General features: G+C 31.8%; 1 protein-coding gene across 1 annotated transcript in view; it reads right to left on the bottom strand.

The window, feature by feature from the left end:
• GK (glycerol kinase) overlaps positions 1 to 16858 on the bottom strand; it is a 75897-nt gene that overhangs the window by 26685 nt on the left and 32354 nt on the right. Inside the window, exons 5-11 of the mRNA XM_044669212.1 lie at positions 15050 to 15126; positions 12893 to 13030; positions 7329 to 7438; positions 6307 to 6373; positions 3794 to 3811; positions 2110 to 2145; positions 1767 to 1835 (exon numbers count right to left, since the gene is read on the bottom strand). Of these exons, the coding sequence (XP_044525147.1) occupies positions 1767 to 1835; positions 2110 to 2145; positions 3794 to 3811; positions 6307 to 6373; positions 7329 to 7438; positions 12893 to 13030; positions 15050 to 15126 (515 nt within the window). The remainder of the gene's footprint in view (positions 1 to 1766; positions 1836 to 2109; positions 2146 to 3793; positions 3812 to 6306; positions 6374 to 7328; positions 7439 to 12892; positions 13031 to 15049; positions 15127 to 16858) is intronic.

Here is a 16858-nt window from a genome sequence, read left to right as displayed (position 1 = left end):
TTTTTTTTTTCTCCCAAATTCAGCAAAGATGAAGAAAACAGCAAAATGAATAGGAAGAATATCCAAAAGGATAACACAGACCACAGCAGACAACCTCTTTAGAGACTCTGAATAGCATTAGACAAGGTTAGCCAAAGGCAAAATTGTCAAGAAGATGAAGCTTGTTTTACCCAACCACCAATTAGTGTCTGTGTCTTCTTATCAGCTTCAAACACTGCCTATTATTCTCCCCAATAATTAGACTAGATGTGAGGGAAAATGTCAAATACCTTGCTATGTATAGATTACTCAGAAAATTAGAAAATATTCAAAATTATATAAAAATACTTATATGACTAGATTCAGTATATCACATGCCTAGAAACAGGGTAACTGGCCAGACTGTCTATGGAAACCCTTTTTTTTTTATCTGTGAATCTGTGTACCAAACAAGAAATGTGTAAGGCTATGAGCCCTGACTTCAAGGCCCATGTCATTCATTGTGACTATGAATAAGTCATTTAATATGATTCTTAGCTTCCTCATTAGTAAAAATGGCACTAGTAAAACTTATATAAATCCATATCTAAAATCACTACAGTCATTATCTTCATCATAGCTACCATTCATATAGTGCCTATTATATCCCAGATCCTGTGCTAAATGCTTTGCAAATATTATCCTAATTGACCCTCACAACAACCCTCCCAAGTAAGTGCTATTATTATCCTCATTATATAGTGGAGGAAAATATGGCAAATAGAGGATAAGTGACTTTCCCATAGTCACACAGCAAGTATATTATCTGAAGGTTGGATTTATACTCAGGTCCTCCTGACTCCAGCCCCAGCATTCCATCCACTGTACTACCTAGCTGCTTTACCATCAAAGGGCTGTCCTGTGGAAAGTATTTTGCAAACCACATTTGCAATATTTGCAAACCAGAATATAAGAAATGCTACAATTAATGTTATTACAACTTAAAAATAAAAGTTATTTCCTTCCTGTAAGTTTATTTTAATTAATTTTAATTTTTAAGTAACAAAAATATGAAATATATAACCACATTTAAGTAATAGTGATGTTTTATTGGCTAGCACTTAATTCAGAGCCAGAAGAAAGCAAGACCAAACAGATTTAATGTTTTACTCAATCTTTAAATTAAATATGCCACTGAAAATCTGCTTATCATATACTAATGTAAATAATAAAGGTAAATCAAAAGATATTTTGATTGTAAACATTATACATTTCTACAATAGCAGTAAAATTAAACAAAAACAAAACTCATGTCCAACAGAAACAATGAATTATTGTTTTTAATTTGGAATAGGTTTTTTACTTTGTTCTATTTTCAAAATTGAAAAAATTTAGAAGAAAAATATGTTCACTGGTAGAAATCATACACAATCAAATCCTATAAAAATGTAGATTGATAATTCATTAAAAATGACTTATCAAAAAGTGACTATTAAACTTTGATTCTTATTAACTTTGAAGTCTTGTAACCTTAAAAATTTCAATTCTATTTGCTAATATACTAAAACCAAAATTTTGCCATGGGGAGACAAGTTATGTTTTTATTTATAAAACTGTCTTAAAGGTATCAATCAAGAATAAAAAATGCAAGAATTTGAATATTATCATGTTAAAAATACCACACTGACTACTTTCAGTATTTATATACTTCAAAGCTTAAAATGCCAAAGCAAACAATCAATATACATATAGTTTGTTTATATATATAATATATGTAACTGAGTTTTAAACTCTGTTCCTACAACTTACGTATTTTTGGCCTGTCCATCTTGGAAACACATTTGTCCAACTAAGGCAGCAGATTGGTCTCCCAAGCACTAAAAGTACAAATGTTTAAATGAGGATAACAAGACACCAATGGTCACTTCCGCACAAAAAATCAAAGAAATAAAAAAGTCTTTCCTTCTGTATTCTATCTTTTGAATAGTTTATCATTTAATACTAATATTAACTGATAATATATTGGACAAAGCAGGGTAAGACAAGAAAAATTAGTCAGTTTTGCTATTCATTACTACTTTAAGTCTAGATGGAAAAAGAGTAAGGTTTATCAGAAGCAAAGTAAAAGAAAATATTCACTGTAAAACTCACCCCTGATAATGGCACACCTTCCAAGGCCCCCGCTTTCTGATGAAATACAAAAATACATTTGTGATATAATTTTAAATGGCCTACCTCACTAATATGCTACAAAAGGATCTACATAATAAGCCACATGCTCTGTGCACAGGCAAACAAGACAAAGCAAAGTGCTCTGACTACACAGATTGTAAATCTCTATATCCTAAAAGAACACCTAAAATAATAACAGCATCATGCTTTGGCAGAGTGAAGAAAACACTTCTGAGTGCTAGTTGTAGCTCCATGAAAACTCTAAGTGATATTGGGCAAGTCATTTAACTACTCTAGACTTTAGTTTCTTCACCATTATAATGAAAAGGTGGGACTAAGTGGCCTCTAAGGTTTCTTTCAGATCTAAAATCCTCTAGGATTCTACAGTTTTATTATATGGTTAATACCATTACCAATGAACAAATTTCCTTAAAAAATTAGTATTTTAAAACATTTCCAAAAAAATTGGTTCTATAATGAACACAGCTTCAATAAATATGTAACCTGATGCTAAACCAGTTTGACAGGTTATTTACTTTTAAGCATTTATACCCACTTCATTGTTTCTATCACTCAAATAACTTTAAAGATGATGATTAAAAAACTGTTTCTATAAGTTGGCTGAAATTTCATATCTTATTTGATCACTGTATCCCTCAAGTTGGAATAAGTAAAATATATTGAACAAAGTAGCATTTAATCTTATTTAATAAAGCCAAAAAACCCCAGGATTTTAAATTGAGATATGTGTTGAATGACTTGGCATTTTACTAATTTTCATTTATTTTAAAATATTATTTATATTTATGTATATATATATATACTTGAAACATATATATTAAAATTTTTTTAAGTAAATTTCATTTATTTTTAACATGCCCAACCTCAAATTTATTTGAAAAGATATTTCTTAATAGGAACTCCTTGAATCGTTCTTCTTGGTTAATGGTCATTAATTTGGTCATTTAAAAATACCTATAATACCTTTACACATCAATGAGGAAATGTGAATTTAATAAAGGTTAAAATAAAAAGGAAAACAAAAAATGAATCTTACTATCAGTAAAAACATCAGAAAAATTTTACTTATATTTCTGAAGATGTTAACATATCTGTAAAGGCTGGTATATTCTCTTGGGAAAATTAAATTCTAATTTTCTTCACAAAAATGTTTCTTGTGGATTGTAAGAGTCTAACTTTGGTGGAGCATGCATAGAAAGTGACAGTGTATTTCCAACTGGGACATCTTAGATGTTGGATACAAAATATTATTCAGGGGAAGTTAAGAAAATTATTTAGGGCATCCAGACATGATTTATATCCAATGTAAAAAAAGGAAAAATGACATCTAGTTTTTATATTATTATTCTGATGACCAAAATATTTATAATTTATGTTCAGAATCACAAATAAGAAGCTACAATTTGCTTCAGAGTGACTCTCAATTCTTTTAACTTAGGGAGAGCACCAAAAACAACTCCTTAAATACTCAAAATCGGTTAAAAAAATTCCTGAGTACAAGTTTATCACAATTTTGTTCAAGTGAAATTCTAAATATATCCAATTATTTCCCATATTTTATCTTTCTAAAATATGTGGAAATACACTGTTATCTTTACCAAATGGATGGATGGGAAACATAATTGTTGGATGACCTACTCACCAGGCTATGAGAGATTTTCTACAGCCAGCAAGAAGGGAGAAAAGGGACAGAGACACATTTCAAATGCAAAAGAAAAGTATCTAATCTAAACGTTGTTCAAACCTTCTCTGAACTATTTCTCATGTGTACAGTTTTACATACTTGTCAGTTAAATGACAAATCTATACTTTAACAAACAGTATGTAGATAAGCAATTATGTTTGTTTTAAAACTTCTGTATACTGTCCCTGCTACTGTCATAGGTTTAAACACATAAGTGATAACTTTTGAAAAGCTACTTAATCAAGAACTTCAATTCACTGTTATCAATGTAAAATTCTGTGAGTAGTTTCTAATAGCATGAAATGTTTTAATAATTTCTTACAATCATAATTGTATTCCATCTCTAGTTTAAATTGCATACCATATTTGTGTAATTGAAATTTTTTTTTAAAACTAAAAAAATACATTGCCATTGCTTATGGGTTGAATCAGGGCTCTTCCAAATATTATATATATATAGTTTCCATGCCTCTGCTCAGGCTGTTGTCTATGGCTGTAACTTGCTTTACCTCGACCTCTTAAGAGTTCCTGCTGTCACCTTTAACATTCAACTTAAATGTCCCCTCATACTTGAGACTTCTCTTCAGTTTCTAGAATTACCTTTCCATAATATCTTATATTTGTGTATACATATATCTGCATGTTGTACATAATAAACATGCCACCAACTCTCCCTAAAATGTTTCCCTTCTGCTGAGCAAATGTTTGCTAATTTGACTTCATCATCTATAAAAATGAATTACAGCATTTTTAGAGATCCAGAACTTGAAAATTCTATTCTCTGGCCACAACATTATGCTCTTTTGATAAATATTTGTCAAATTTGACATGGCAATCACTGATTTGCCTGTCTTTGTGTCCTTCTTTACTGTAATGAGTGATCCCTAATGATCTTTACTTGGTACTTCTTGCCTTTCTTTATCCTTTCTTCTCTAATTATCTTATTCACTCATGCTGCCATTTCTACAGTCATCCCTATACAGAAAGCTCCCAAATCTACATTTTCAGGTCTGACTTCTCTTTTGAGTTCCAGATCTGTATCTCTGTTTGCCTCTAGGGTACTTCCACATATGTGGTACCATCACCACCATAAACACATATATAAAACAGATTTTGTTCATTTGTTGGTGGTGTTATTAAGTCTGTTCTTCCTCTTTTTACTATCTTTATTTCTGGCAGCACTTTTTGCTTGATTTCTCACATTCAGAACTTTAGAGTTATCTTTGATTCTCCTCTTCTCAACCCGGTCATAATGTCTAGTTATAAGATCTTATTGATTACACCTTTGCAAAAATCTTTTGTATCTGGCCCCCACTATCTATTCCTACTTCCCAAATCCTATTATAACCCCTCACTCCCCTTCCCTAGATTATTGCAATAATCTCCTTTAAGGTGCTCTTGTCTCCCCTCTCTTTGTTCTCAAATATTTCCTACACATTCATGCTAGTATAATCTTCCTAGAGATTAGATCTACTATTTGATTACTTTGTCCAAAAATTCTCATTGTCTATCAAATAATAAAATTCAAGTTTCTTTTTCCAGCATTCAAAGTCTTCCTTAAGGCCCTTTTCTTTTATTTGAACTGTCCCCCACATGTTCTGCTCTCTTGCCTCTACTTCGCACTCTTTGCTATGCTTAGAACATATCCTTCTTCTTCACTTGTTGCAGTCTTCCCCATCTTTTAAAGCTCATTCAAAATGCTCCTTCCTTCCTTAAGCCCTCCATGACTATCCTGCATCAGCAATACTGTCCCATTTACTAAATTTCACAAAGTACTACTTTCATAGCTCTCTAATGTACTGGAATATCATAGAACATATTCTAATAATCTGCTTATGTATTATCCCTCTATTAACCTGTAAGTTTTATGAGAGTAGTGACTATCTTATCTAAATCTCCTTTAATGCTTACCACAATACTTTGCACATAGTAGGCATTTAATAAGTGTGATGATCAGTTAAATCATGACATCACAAATCAGCAAAAAAAACCTCTTGGATATTAGTGTTTGGTGAATGTTTTGTCCAGATCTACTAAGTTAATTGTTCATAACTTGGAGTTGTTCATTTTAAAGAGACTGCCTGGAGAAAAGCACATTCTTATAATGTGATAACTCCCTCTTGTCACACTGGAAAAGCCACCATGATCGTTGAAGTTATTTGAATTAGAGAAATAAAATACAAAAGCTAACTATCAAAAACTCTCACAGCATCTTTTACAATCTAAGTAATGAATGCTATGAAAAGGTTTCAGAGCTATGTTCATCATGGTCATTTAAAATTTGTGATTTATCAAAATGATTTCATAATAGAACTCAGTCTTTTACTAGACTCATCAGTTGGCTATTGTTACTCGTACACTAACCAAAAGGAGTAACTTAAAAGTGACAAATCCCTTAAGTTGGTTAAACCTGATTTAGCTAAATTTGGCTTTCAAATCCAAAATAATGATGTTTAAAAATTATTATTTACCATTAGACCATAGATCTCAGAAGAACTCCGGATATTTGGAAGTATTGTCATAGGAATCTCAAAAAACCTAAAAACAATGAAATATTTAGGGGTGTATGTCATTGTTAATTTAATACTTGGAAACACTTTACCTAAAACTAGGAAATATGGAATGTATTTGAACACAAATTGTACAATAAGGAATGATTCAAGCGTAATTTCAAGGTCCCCAAATTAGTCAAAATATAATGTCTTAGAGCACAGTTCTGGTCATGTTATTTACCGAGGAGAGAGGGAGGGAATAAGCATGTATAGAGGGCCTACTATGTGCCAGGCACTGTGCTAAGCGCTTTACAAATATTATCTCATTTGATTCTCATAACACCTTGTGAGGAAGAAGCTATTATTATGCTCATTTTACAGTTGGGGAAACTGAGGCAAATGGAGGTTAAATGGTTTGCCCAGCGTCCAATAGCTAGTAAGTATGTGAGGCCAGATTTAAATTAAGGTCATCCTGGCTCCAGGTCGAGCATTCTATCCACTGCGCTACCTGGTTGCCCAGTCTTTTGACTTTGGGAATCTCATTTAGCCTCTCTGGGCCTCAGTTTCCTTACCTACAAAATGAGGGGAAAAAAACATGCATTCTTCTCTATCACAGCATTGTTGTGGGCACTTTATAAATTTTAAAGTGCTATGAAGAAGTAAATTATTATTATTATACATTATTAGGTATTTTATCTTTAAGCAAATATTTATAAGGAACATAGATTGAAGTACTATACTAAAAGAATCTTCTCTAAAAAGTAGTCACCATGCAGTATTTTATTTATAATTTATAAGACCATAGTTAAATAATATGCCCATATAATAAGCATATCCCACTATCAATTGAGAAGCTGTCATTAAGTTTATATTTGTTTGCGCAATCTAATGTTAGTAATCAAATCATAGGAACAAATAAATTATAAATATGGCAAAAGTACAGCTTTGCAAGTAATTTCAAAAGAATACTTTAAATTAGTACAATCCCCAAAAGAACTCACTCGCATAGTTCTACATCCCATTCTAAAGAATGAATGTTGAAAAGCATTGTCCTACTGGCATTTGTTACATCTGTACAATGGACACCTCCATTAGGCCCTCCTGTCAAACTCTGGAAAGAATAAAGGGGGAAAAAAACATTGTTTCTCATTATCTGTGGTTTTATTAAGATTTTTCTAAGAGACACATAATTAGAATCATTACTATCTAAGATTTTGTTTAATCAAGGAAATATTGTTACTAAATTTTCTGGTTAATGGAAGGTTAAATAGAAAACTTGTTTTACTTTAAAGCTTGCTATCATTTTCTTAACTTAATAACTATAGAGATGGAAAAACTAATTGAATTTCTTTGATGATTGAGACATTTCAGTTCCCTGGGATCATTAAATATCAACTGTACATATTATGTCAAAAATAGGACAGAATCTGACTCTTAAGATATAACCTAAAAATTAATTTTTGAATTAATCCCAGGTAAGAACAGCGAGGTGGCTCAGTGGATCAAGAGCCAGGCCAGAAGACAGGAGGATCTGGATTCATATCTGGCCTCAGACACTTCTAGCTGTGTGAACCTGGGCAAGTCACTTAACTTCCTAAAGGAAAGGCTCAATCTGTCAATTTTTTGTTACTCTACTTGGTTAACATATGAGCTTAGTAAAAGCCCAAGTTCTATTCCCAAATCATTTTGATAAATAATTCACAAATTTTAAATGACCATGATGCATTGCATTACTAGGATTGCCTAGCAGTCATTACCACTCTTCTGCCTTGGATTTGATACTTAGTACCAATTCTAAGATCAAAGGTCACAACAGTTCAAAAAGAAAAAAAGAATCAATCCTAGGTATCAGATTTTCCTGTTATTTAAGTCTCCTCTAAAGAAAAGTTCTTAAAGAAAATTCTACTTTATTTGGATTCTAATCAAAGTTTAATTACATATGGAAAAAAGTACAATGTTCTAAACAATTGAAAGTCCAGGGACAAGGCTCACAATCTTAATTCCAATTTAAATTTTAAACTGCTTTTCAATCCCAAATATCTCCCTTTTTTCTGTCATTTGTATCTCTCCCAAAATATTACATAAAAATTTTTTATTAGGTGCTAATTGATTGAAGTTTCATATACATATACACAAACACACACATATGTGTGTGATCATTTCATCATGATATTTCACAGTGAGGAAAGAGACTCGTATTTACATTCTTTTGAAGGGAATAAAATTAAATCACTCTAACCACAAGAGATAGATATATATTATAGAACTCCTCATTCATAAAAGCAGTGTTAAAGAGTATAAAAATATTACTGAACTTTTAGTCAGAAGAAACCTGGGTTTTAATACTTCATCTAGCACTTGCTATGGAAGCCAGAAAGTCATAATTTCTCTAAGTCTATTTTCTCTCTAAATCTTAGTTATACTACTTCACCAGTCATTGTGAGGATCAAATTAAATAATATATTTATTAAGTGATTAGCAAAAATTAAAAGTGCTGTATCAATCAATAAATCAATAAACATTCAAGTGCCAACTCTGTGCAAGACACTGTGCTAAGTACAGGAGATGAAAGACAAAAGTAAAAGTCTGCTTTCGTATACATCTGTATTTGTACATAGAAATTGATATGAGATGCATTATGGTTCAGTGAGAACTAACTTTCAAGCCAAGACGTCCTGGATTTAAGTTTTGACATACACTGGCCATGCAGCCCTAGGCAAAAGTTCTAAGCTGCAGTCTAAGGCTCTAAGTTGTCAATAGTGAGCTGATTTATTTTGATAGTTAATGGAATCACAGGTCCAGTCCCTATTCCTCAATTGCTATTCTCAACAGTCTTTTGATGTTGAATTTCATGTTCATTTTCTTTACAATGTCTCTTGAATATCTTTCTTTCCATTTCTGTTACTATAAATAAAACCCTAATTTAGATCTCCAAACTCCGAAATGAGGATTCAAGCTTTGTAACCAATGATTTTAAATACAGAACTTCCCTCCCTCTCCCTACCCATGGAACCTTTATCTTTTTTTATTTTTTTTTTGAAGGAAAGATACAGGAATGAGTTGAAGTTGGTGAGCTCTAAAATAAAGTTAAAATCTTGTGATAACAACTGTTTGAACTTATGGTATGTAACAATATGCACACCATCTAGTAATATTATAGGCAGGGGAAAGATGGAATTAGTAATCAATCACTAGTCATTTGTCAAGTGTCTACTATGTGCCAGGCTCAATTGGATAAAAAGGCAAAAATGAAACAAAATTCTTTTCCTCAGTAAGTTACAATTTAGTCATGTAAATACAATACTGTGTATTGGCTCCAAGGCAGAAGAGTGGTAAGGGAGACAATGGGGGTTAAGTGACTTGCCCAGGGTCACACAGCTGGGAAGTGAGTGTCTGAGGTCAGACTTGAACCTAGGACCTCCCATCTCTAGAACTGGCTCTCAATCCACTGAGCTACCCAGCTGCCCCCTCTGTTGTTTCTTGAGAGCAGGTCATAGGAAATGACATCTGGCAGAACTTCAAAGTAACTCATATATATATATATATATATATAGTATATGCACAGTATAAAAATCTGCATGTATATAGTTATGTATATAAGCTATACTTCTTGGAGCTGCTTTTAATTCAAGAAAACAATAATTTTGGGGGTACTCTTATGTATTTAGAATTCTTGTTCTTATCTGTAGAGAGACTTAAAACAGAAGTTCTATGTTAAAAAAAAAGACTTCCAGAGTTGTAACTACCTTCTCCATTAGATGGTTCCCATTGCCAAATTTTCACTTTCATAAATCTTATCATATTTCCTAAAGATTGGAAGACTGAGTAAGAAGACTCATATGTAGTAGTAAAACTATTCAATGGGAAATTAGCTAATAATTACAAATTTCCTATAATTTTGATTTAAAAATGAAAAAATAAATTCCAATAAAGGTTTCATACATATTTAATCAAGCAATTGATGCTTTAAAACAATAATTCCATAAATCAGTTAGTCAATAAACATTTATAAATGCCTACTATGAGGCAAGCATTTGTGTGTGCTAGGCTATAATGAATGGTTTTATATTTGACAGTGACATTTTACATGTATATATGTATATATAGATACACATATACATATGAAAACTGGGTAATATGTAACTGAACAATACCTATGTTTTCAAAGGAAACTGATCTTTCTTATTTTCATATTTAAATGCCCTTGGGATTATTATGTTTAGTTGCTCTTAGTCCTTAGTCACCTTAATATTACTAACTTTTCTGTAAACTTGTTTTTCCTTTCAACAAGTTTTATTGTTTTTTTGAAGAAGTAATCAATTATCTACCACCTTACTCTAACCTTTTACAAACAAGTTTATATTCTAAAGTAATATTGCATAACTGGTGGTTGAAGTAGTCTGTAAGCTATGGATAATTATTTACGTCAATTAAATATCCTTCAAAAATGGTGATAGTTTGTGTCAATATGGTCTTTAATTTATTTTCCATTTTTCAGCAGCAACATTTTATTTAAATTGGTCAAAATAGACATGCATCTTATTTTTAATATTTCTTCTAATGATATTGATTCTGATATTTATTCTAACAAACCTGTTCTCTAATAGTACATAATTCATTAAAATGGACATATTAAAAGTCATCTCTTGTCTGTTGAACTAAAAATGATTTCATTTTGTCATACCCAATGCTTGCTGATTATTCACAACTTTACATTAAAGTATATGTTGTTTTGAACTGAAGCCTCTCCAGTGCATAGAATTTCTCTACTTGTCATCTGCAATAGACAATCCAGTTTAGAGCTGTAGGGGGCCCATTAGAGGCCACTGAGTCCAATCCTTCTCATTTTACAGATGAAGAATCCTACAGATAAGAGGTTATTGGTATTAATAATGGCATAAGCTGCCATTATTTTCACAGTACTCTTTTTGCAATGCTTATTTTAAGCTGTCACATGAAATGACCATTTGTCTTAAGATTCTTGTTCTATTTGAATGTAAAATAAAACTAGGTCTTATAAGTTCTTTATTTGCCTCTCTGGAGGCAGTTTAGGAGACACTTTTCATTTAACTTTGGATTCCTTTTGTTTCCTTCTTTAATTCATAGCAAGAATATCAAAAGATTGACACAATTTAGCTCCTTCAATCATTGGGTCAGGATTTCATGTTTAGAACACTAACATCTAAGTTAATGTCCAAAGATTATCTCAAAACTACAAATCTTAGTACCCTTTGTTCCCTTTTCTGCCACAATCACTGGAAGCTGGAGAGGACCGAGGAACATTTTATATATTAATTTGTTTCATGAATGGTCATGGCCAAAGAACTTATCACCAAGTATCTATCTTGCTGATGATGAACCTCTTGAAATTGATTAGATTAAGATGGACATCAAAAAGGTCCAGGTGTGCTCAAAAGCCTTTCCAAAATAATTTTCCTTAAGTGCCTACATAAAATCCTTAATTGACTTTAATGGCTTATTTCCTTTAGGTTAAAATACAACTAGCACTGCTAAGCTTTTAAAACTTTACATAATGTGGCCACATTGTAACTTTGCAGACTTTTTTAAAATTTAATTTTTATTTTTTTCTCAATTACATGTAAACAAAAAAATGTTATAAATTTTTTTTAATTTTGAGTTCCTAGCCTTCCCTTCCCCAACTCCTTTAGGGGACACTTTGATACAGATTATATACATGTGTACTCATGCAAAACATTACCATATTAGCCATGTTTCTTTGCAAACTCCTTAGATATTACTCTCTGCCCTATAACATTCTGTCCTGCTCCTCACACATTACACCCCATATCTCCTGCCTTTGCTTAGATCATTTCATATACCAGAAAAGCACTCATAAGAATCTCTTCCTTCCTTTAAGACATAGCTCAAGAACCATCTTCTGCATGAAACTTTTCCAGATATTCTTAGCTGCTAGTGAACTTCCTCCCAAATTACATGGCATAATTGCATTTATTCTCTTTATTCTTATGTTGTCTCTATTTATAGGTGTGCTTGTCTTACAAGCAGAGAATGTGTCCTTTGTACTATCCTCAAGGCTTATAGATTGCCAAGCATATAGTAGGCACTTAATACTTGTTAATTGATTGGTACTTTTAAAGAAATCTTTACCTTCTGACTTAGAATTGATACTAACAATTGGTTCCAAAGTAGGAGAACAATTAGGATCAAGTGACTTGCCCAGGACCACACAGCTAGGAAGTGTCTGAGACCAAATTTGAATCCAGGACATACCATCTCCAGACCTAGCTTTCTATCTATTTAGCCAACCAAGCTGCACAAATTGGTACAATTTCATTAAAACTTACTTTTTTCCTAGCATAATGTAACAAGAACCTAATTCCCATATATGCTATGATGCAGCATCAGAATAGGACTTTGCAGGTTAAATGCTTAACCTAATTAAAAACAAATAAGCTCTATATCATGTTTAATAAATTACTTTTTAAAAAATATCAAGAATATAAAATCTTAAAAGATGGAATGCTTATTTGCCAAAAAAAAGATCCCTTACCATGCAATGCATGATTTATATATAAATACATACCCAGATAAGCCATGAATCAACAGTACCAAAAAGAGCTCTTTCTTCTTCAACAGCTTTTTTAACTTTTCTCACATTTCCTAAAATCCAGTGAAGTTTCACAGCACTAAAGTAAGTGCTAAGTGGAAGACCAGTCTTGGACTGTAAAATTTGGAAAAAATCAATTAGCATGGCACTTTTAGAACAGTTTTTCAAAAAACCTATAGGGAGCATGATAATTATCTTACTAAGATGACAATTAAGAGTAAAAAATTGGTTTTCCACTTCAGGCACAGGTAAGCATGTTCATGAACAAAGGTTACAATGATATGTTTATAGTTCAAAGATCATCTACAGAGTAAAGAAAAAATGAAATGGACAGTAGTTTTGAATAATCTTAAGAGTAAGCACTTTTTATTTGTGTTGTTTGTATTATATGTTTGTTTTGGAATTATTGATCCTTTTTGTGATATATTTCAATGTAACTAAAATTTGATTTATAATTTGTGATAATTAATTTATAAGATTAATTTATTAGCATAACCAGAAAATATATTATAGTTTACAACATTTACATAATGTTAAGTACCTGAAATAATACTGAATGGTTAAGTAGTATAAAGTTTATACCTTTATACAATTAAATGAAAATCAACTAGATACAATAGATTATAAATCAGCTACTTTATAGAAAATCTTTTACTTCACTGAACAAGGTTATTAAAAACCCTATATTTAATAGAGAGATAAAACTTACTATGTTTTTTTTAAGTTAAACATATATACTTGTCCATTTTCCTTAAGAGTGAAGTCCATCCTATTCATAATTTCCATAGCTCAATATTGTGAAGAACATAAAAGGCATTTTTGGCTACCTGATCAACTCAATTAAAATTACCCCTAATCTCATTAAGGTATGTTTCAGTTTCAGAAAAAACAAATCTAATGGATTCATTGCAGTAATGCAGTTTTTGAAATTAAGATGCTTTCATTCTTGATTGCTTAGACTTCATATGGAAAAAGTCCTCCAAAATATTAGAGGAGCAATCTTGTGATTATATAATCATGGATGGGAAATACTTTAGGAGATGTTAACAAAGTTAGGAAGGGTGAGAAACAAGGTGATAAACATCATTTTTAGTGTCATGCTTCAAAAAGAAAATGCAAAAGATTCTGAAAATGAGAAGTGAAGAGAAAAAAAATCCCTTCCTTTTTTTGAAATGGGGTGACTTAATTTTAGATTTTAGATCCTGTGGCAGAAAGCTGAAAAAAACCATAATGGACCAATGCTAATATAGAACTTCCCTCACAACAGATATGGGGCCCAACTAGATATTTTGTGGGAGAAGGCTGTCTACCATAATTATGAGCCCTAATCCTGGAACAAAGAAACAAAGAGAGTGGCAAAGATGGCCACTGGAAAGTATAGGGAGGAAAACCCAAAAGACTATTCCTAAGATCCCCATAAAAAGTTGTCATTAGGTTAAATTGGCTGAAGGTCAGAATTTAACTTCTGGGGGAAAATGCTACCTTCTTAGTTCTAAATTGGCATGGTCACATCCCCTAGTCTGTGATAAAGAATAAAAATAATAATGTTATTTCCCAGGTGTCTCAGGAAGACAGCAACAGAAAGAAAAAAAGCAATAATTCATATAAACGGACCAAAATTCTTTCTAAACTTCCTCTTCTATGCCCTGCCTAGAGAAGTATCTGAAACCAAAAGATTACAGGTTTAATCAAAACTCTTAGACCCTTTTTTCAGGTGTAAACAAAGGAAAACAGGAATCGAATGCTCAGATGTAGGGAATATTCAGTGGGGTATATGGCTTAAGTCGTCAGATCTCCTTTAGTATTTCAAACCTTCATGTGTTAAAAGTTTCTAGTTACATTAAGGCTTTGCCTGGGTCTGAACTGGCTTTTATTATCTTTGGAAAAGCATCTTTGGGGAATTGCCTCTTCTATGACATATAGGGTATCTCAAAAGTTTTAGTGCCATCTTAAGTGTTGGTAGCATAAACTGTTGGGATATCCTGTATGTAATAGACAACCAACAGGTGATAAATAAAAGGACCTACACAGGAATCTTCTTAATTAAATTTGTGGATCTTCATTCACATACACAAACACACATATGTATATTTTTTTAATTTTAGAAAAGATACTCATGGAAATGTCCCTTACCTTGACAAAGTTATTATTTCCTGGAATTCTTTTACTTAAAGTTTCAACTGTAGCCTGGGTTCTTAGATCAAGCCACACTAGAAATTAAAATGGAACACATACAAAAGATCATTATAAATATAAGTATTGGCTTTTTTGGGATCAATGTCCAAAGTGGTATACTAATTTAGTTTCTATAAAAAACAGAAATCTTGAAATTATTTATTAAGAAAGGACAATACATGAGAATGAAGCCATTTTATTAAGAACTATTTTTTAAGCTTTCCATACAAATTTATAATCTCAGGTTGAAAGAATAATCTATCAGGTCTCAAATAATGTTTTGATATTAAACCAATCTTTTTTTTTAAAGATAAAGATGAATTTTTTTATATCCAGAATGAATTGCACCAACTTAAAATAAATACAAAAGGCTAAGCAGTCCATCTTGGACAATGGCCAGTGCTTTGTGCAAAGTTTCTTGACCAAATAAGAATTGCATGGAGTGCCACAAAATTTTGTTTCTGAATTCTAGTTGGTAAGAATGATTTTAATGAACTTAAGAGATGGAAATGTGCCATTGATTCTTTCAAACCTTAAATATTTTCAGTGGGCTTGTCTCTTGATTCATTAAACTATGTATACAGACATTATTATGAGATTCATTCCTTTTTACAAGATCAAACAAAAGTAATTATAATGAAGGATTATTCATGTTTTCAAAAGTGAAATCGTTTTAAATAAACACAAATCTCACTTTTGTCAGAGACATCTCTACTTTAGAGAACTTAAAAGACCAGAAGTTGCATAAAGTATGAAAAGTGATGAATGGAATCCTTTGATCTATACCAGTTTTAATGAAGTTTTGCGATTACTTGACACTGACTATAATCATAATATACCTTGAAGTATATATTGAGAAGTTCATACTGAGAGGCAGTGTACTTTATATTGAATAGGCTGTTAGATCTAGAATCAGGAAATTTGGGTTCTAATCCCACTTTAGTAACTACCTATGTGACCCCAGGCAAGTTAACTTAACCTCTAACGGAATTAGACTTGAGCTCCAAGACCCCTTCCAGATTTGATACTAAGTCATCTATTGGATATTGCAAACCCTACCATCTAGTAATGACAACATTCCAGCAAAATGATTTCCTATTATCTTTCTAAAAGACTATCGGGAAAGAGATTATATAAGCTTCCTAGAACACATTTGCATATTAACTGGTAAAACCTTTATTTTTTAGTTCCTTTAAAAGTTCATTATTTCCCAAGGGGTACTTCAATTAGTACTTTTAAATTACTTTTTAAAAAGGCATCTATCTCCCTAAGAAATGGTGATTAACTCTGACAGAACCCTTACTTCCTATTAGATTGCAATGGGATCTAGGGACTCTTTCACAGGTTTCCCAGTGTATTGGGACAGGAAGTAATACTATAAGGTACCTGTAAATAGAAATTAGAAACAACCATAGACATTAGCAGAATTTCATATCCAAGAAACTGTAGTAGCTCATTTATATAAAACTACCCAAGGATATTTGCCTCAAGCTATATAAGAAGTATGGCAAGTGTGGACTTATCTTCTTGGCTGGATTCCTACATATAGACGCTACTTGCTTTAGTGATCAATGGAATAGTTACAGAACAAGGAAACATTTCAAAACTACCAAGGTACAATTCTGTTTTTATTCCTATTACTTAACCACTTACAATTCCTTCTGAAGTATGGTCTTCAGAGTTCTAGAAGTTCCTGTTGCTCCCTTTAATGAAACTCTATACATCAGATGGATTATTGAGTCATTCATTCACAAGCCTGTTTTATTC

Source organism: Gracilinanus agilis, chromosome 3 (genome assembly GCF_016433145.1).
Source record: "Gracilinanus agilis isolate LMUSP501 chromosome 3, AgileGrace, whole genome shotgun sequence".
NCBI classification, from domain to species: domain Eukaryota; kingdom Metazoa; phylum Chordata; class Mammalia; order Didelphimorphia; family Didelphidae; genus Gracilinanus; species Gracilinanus agilis.
Note: the sequence above shows the minus strand (reverse complement) of the source record. Positions and strands in the feature narration are given on the sequence as shown.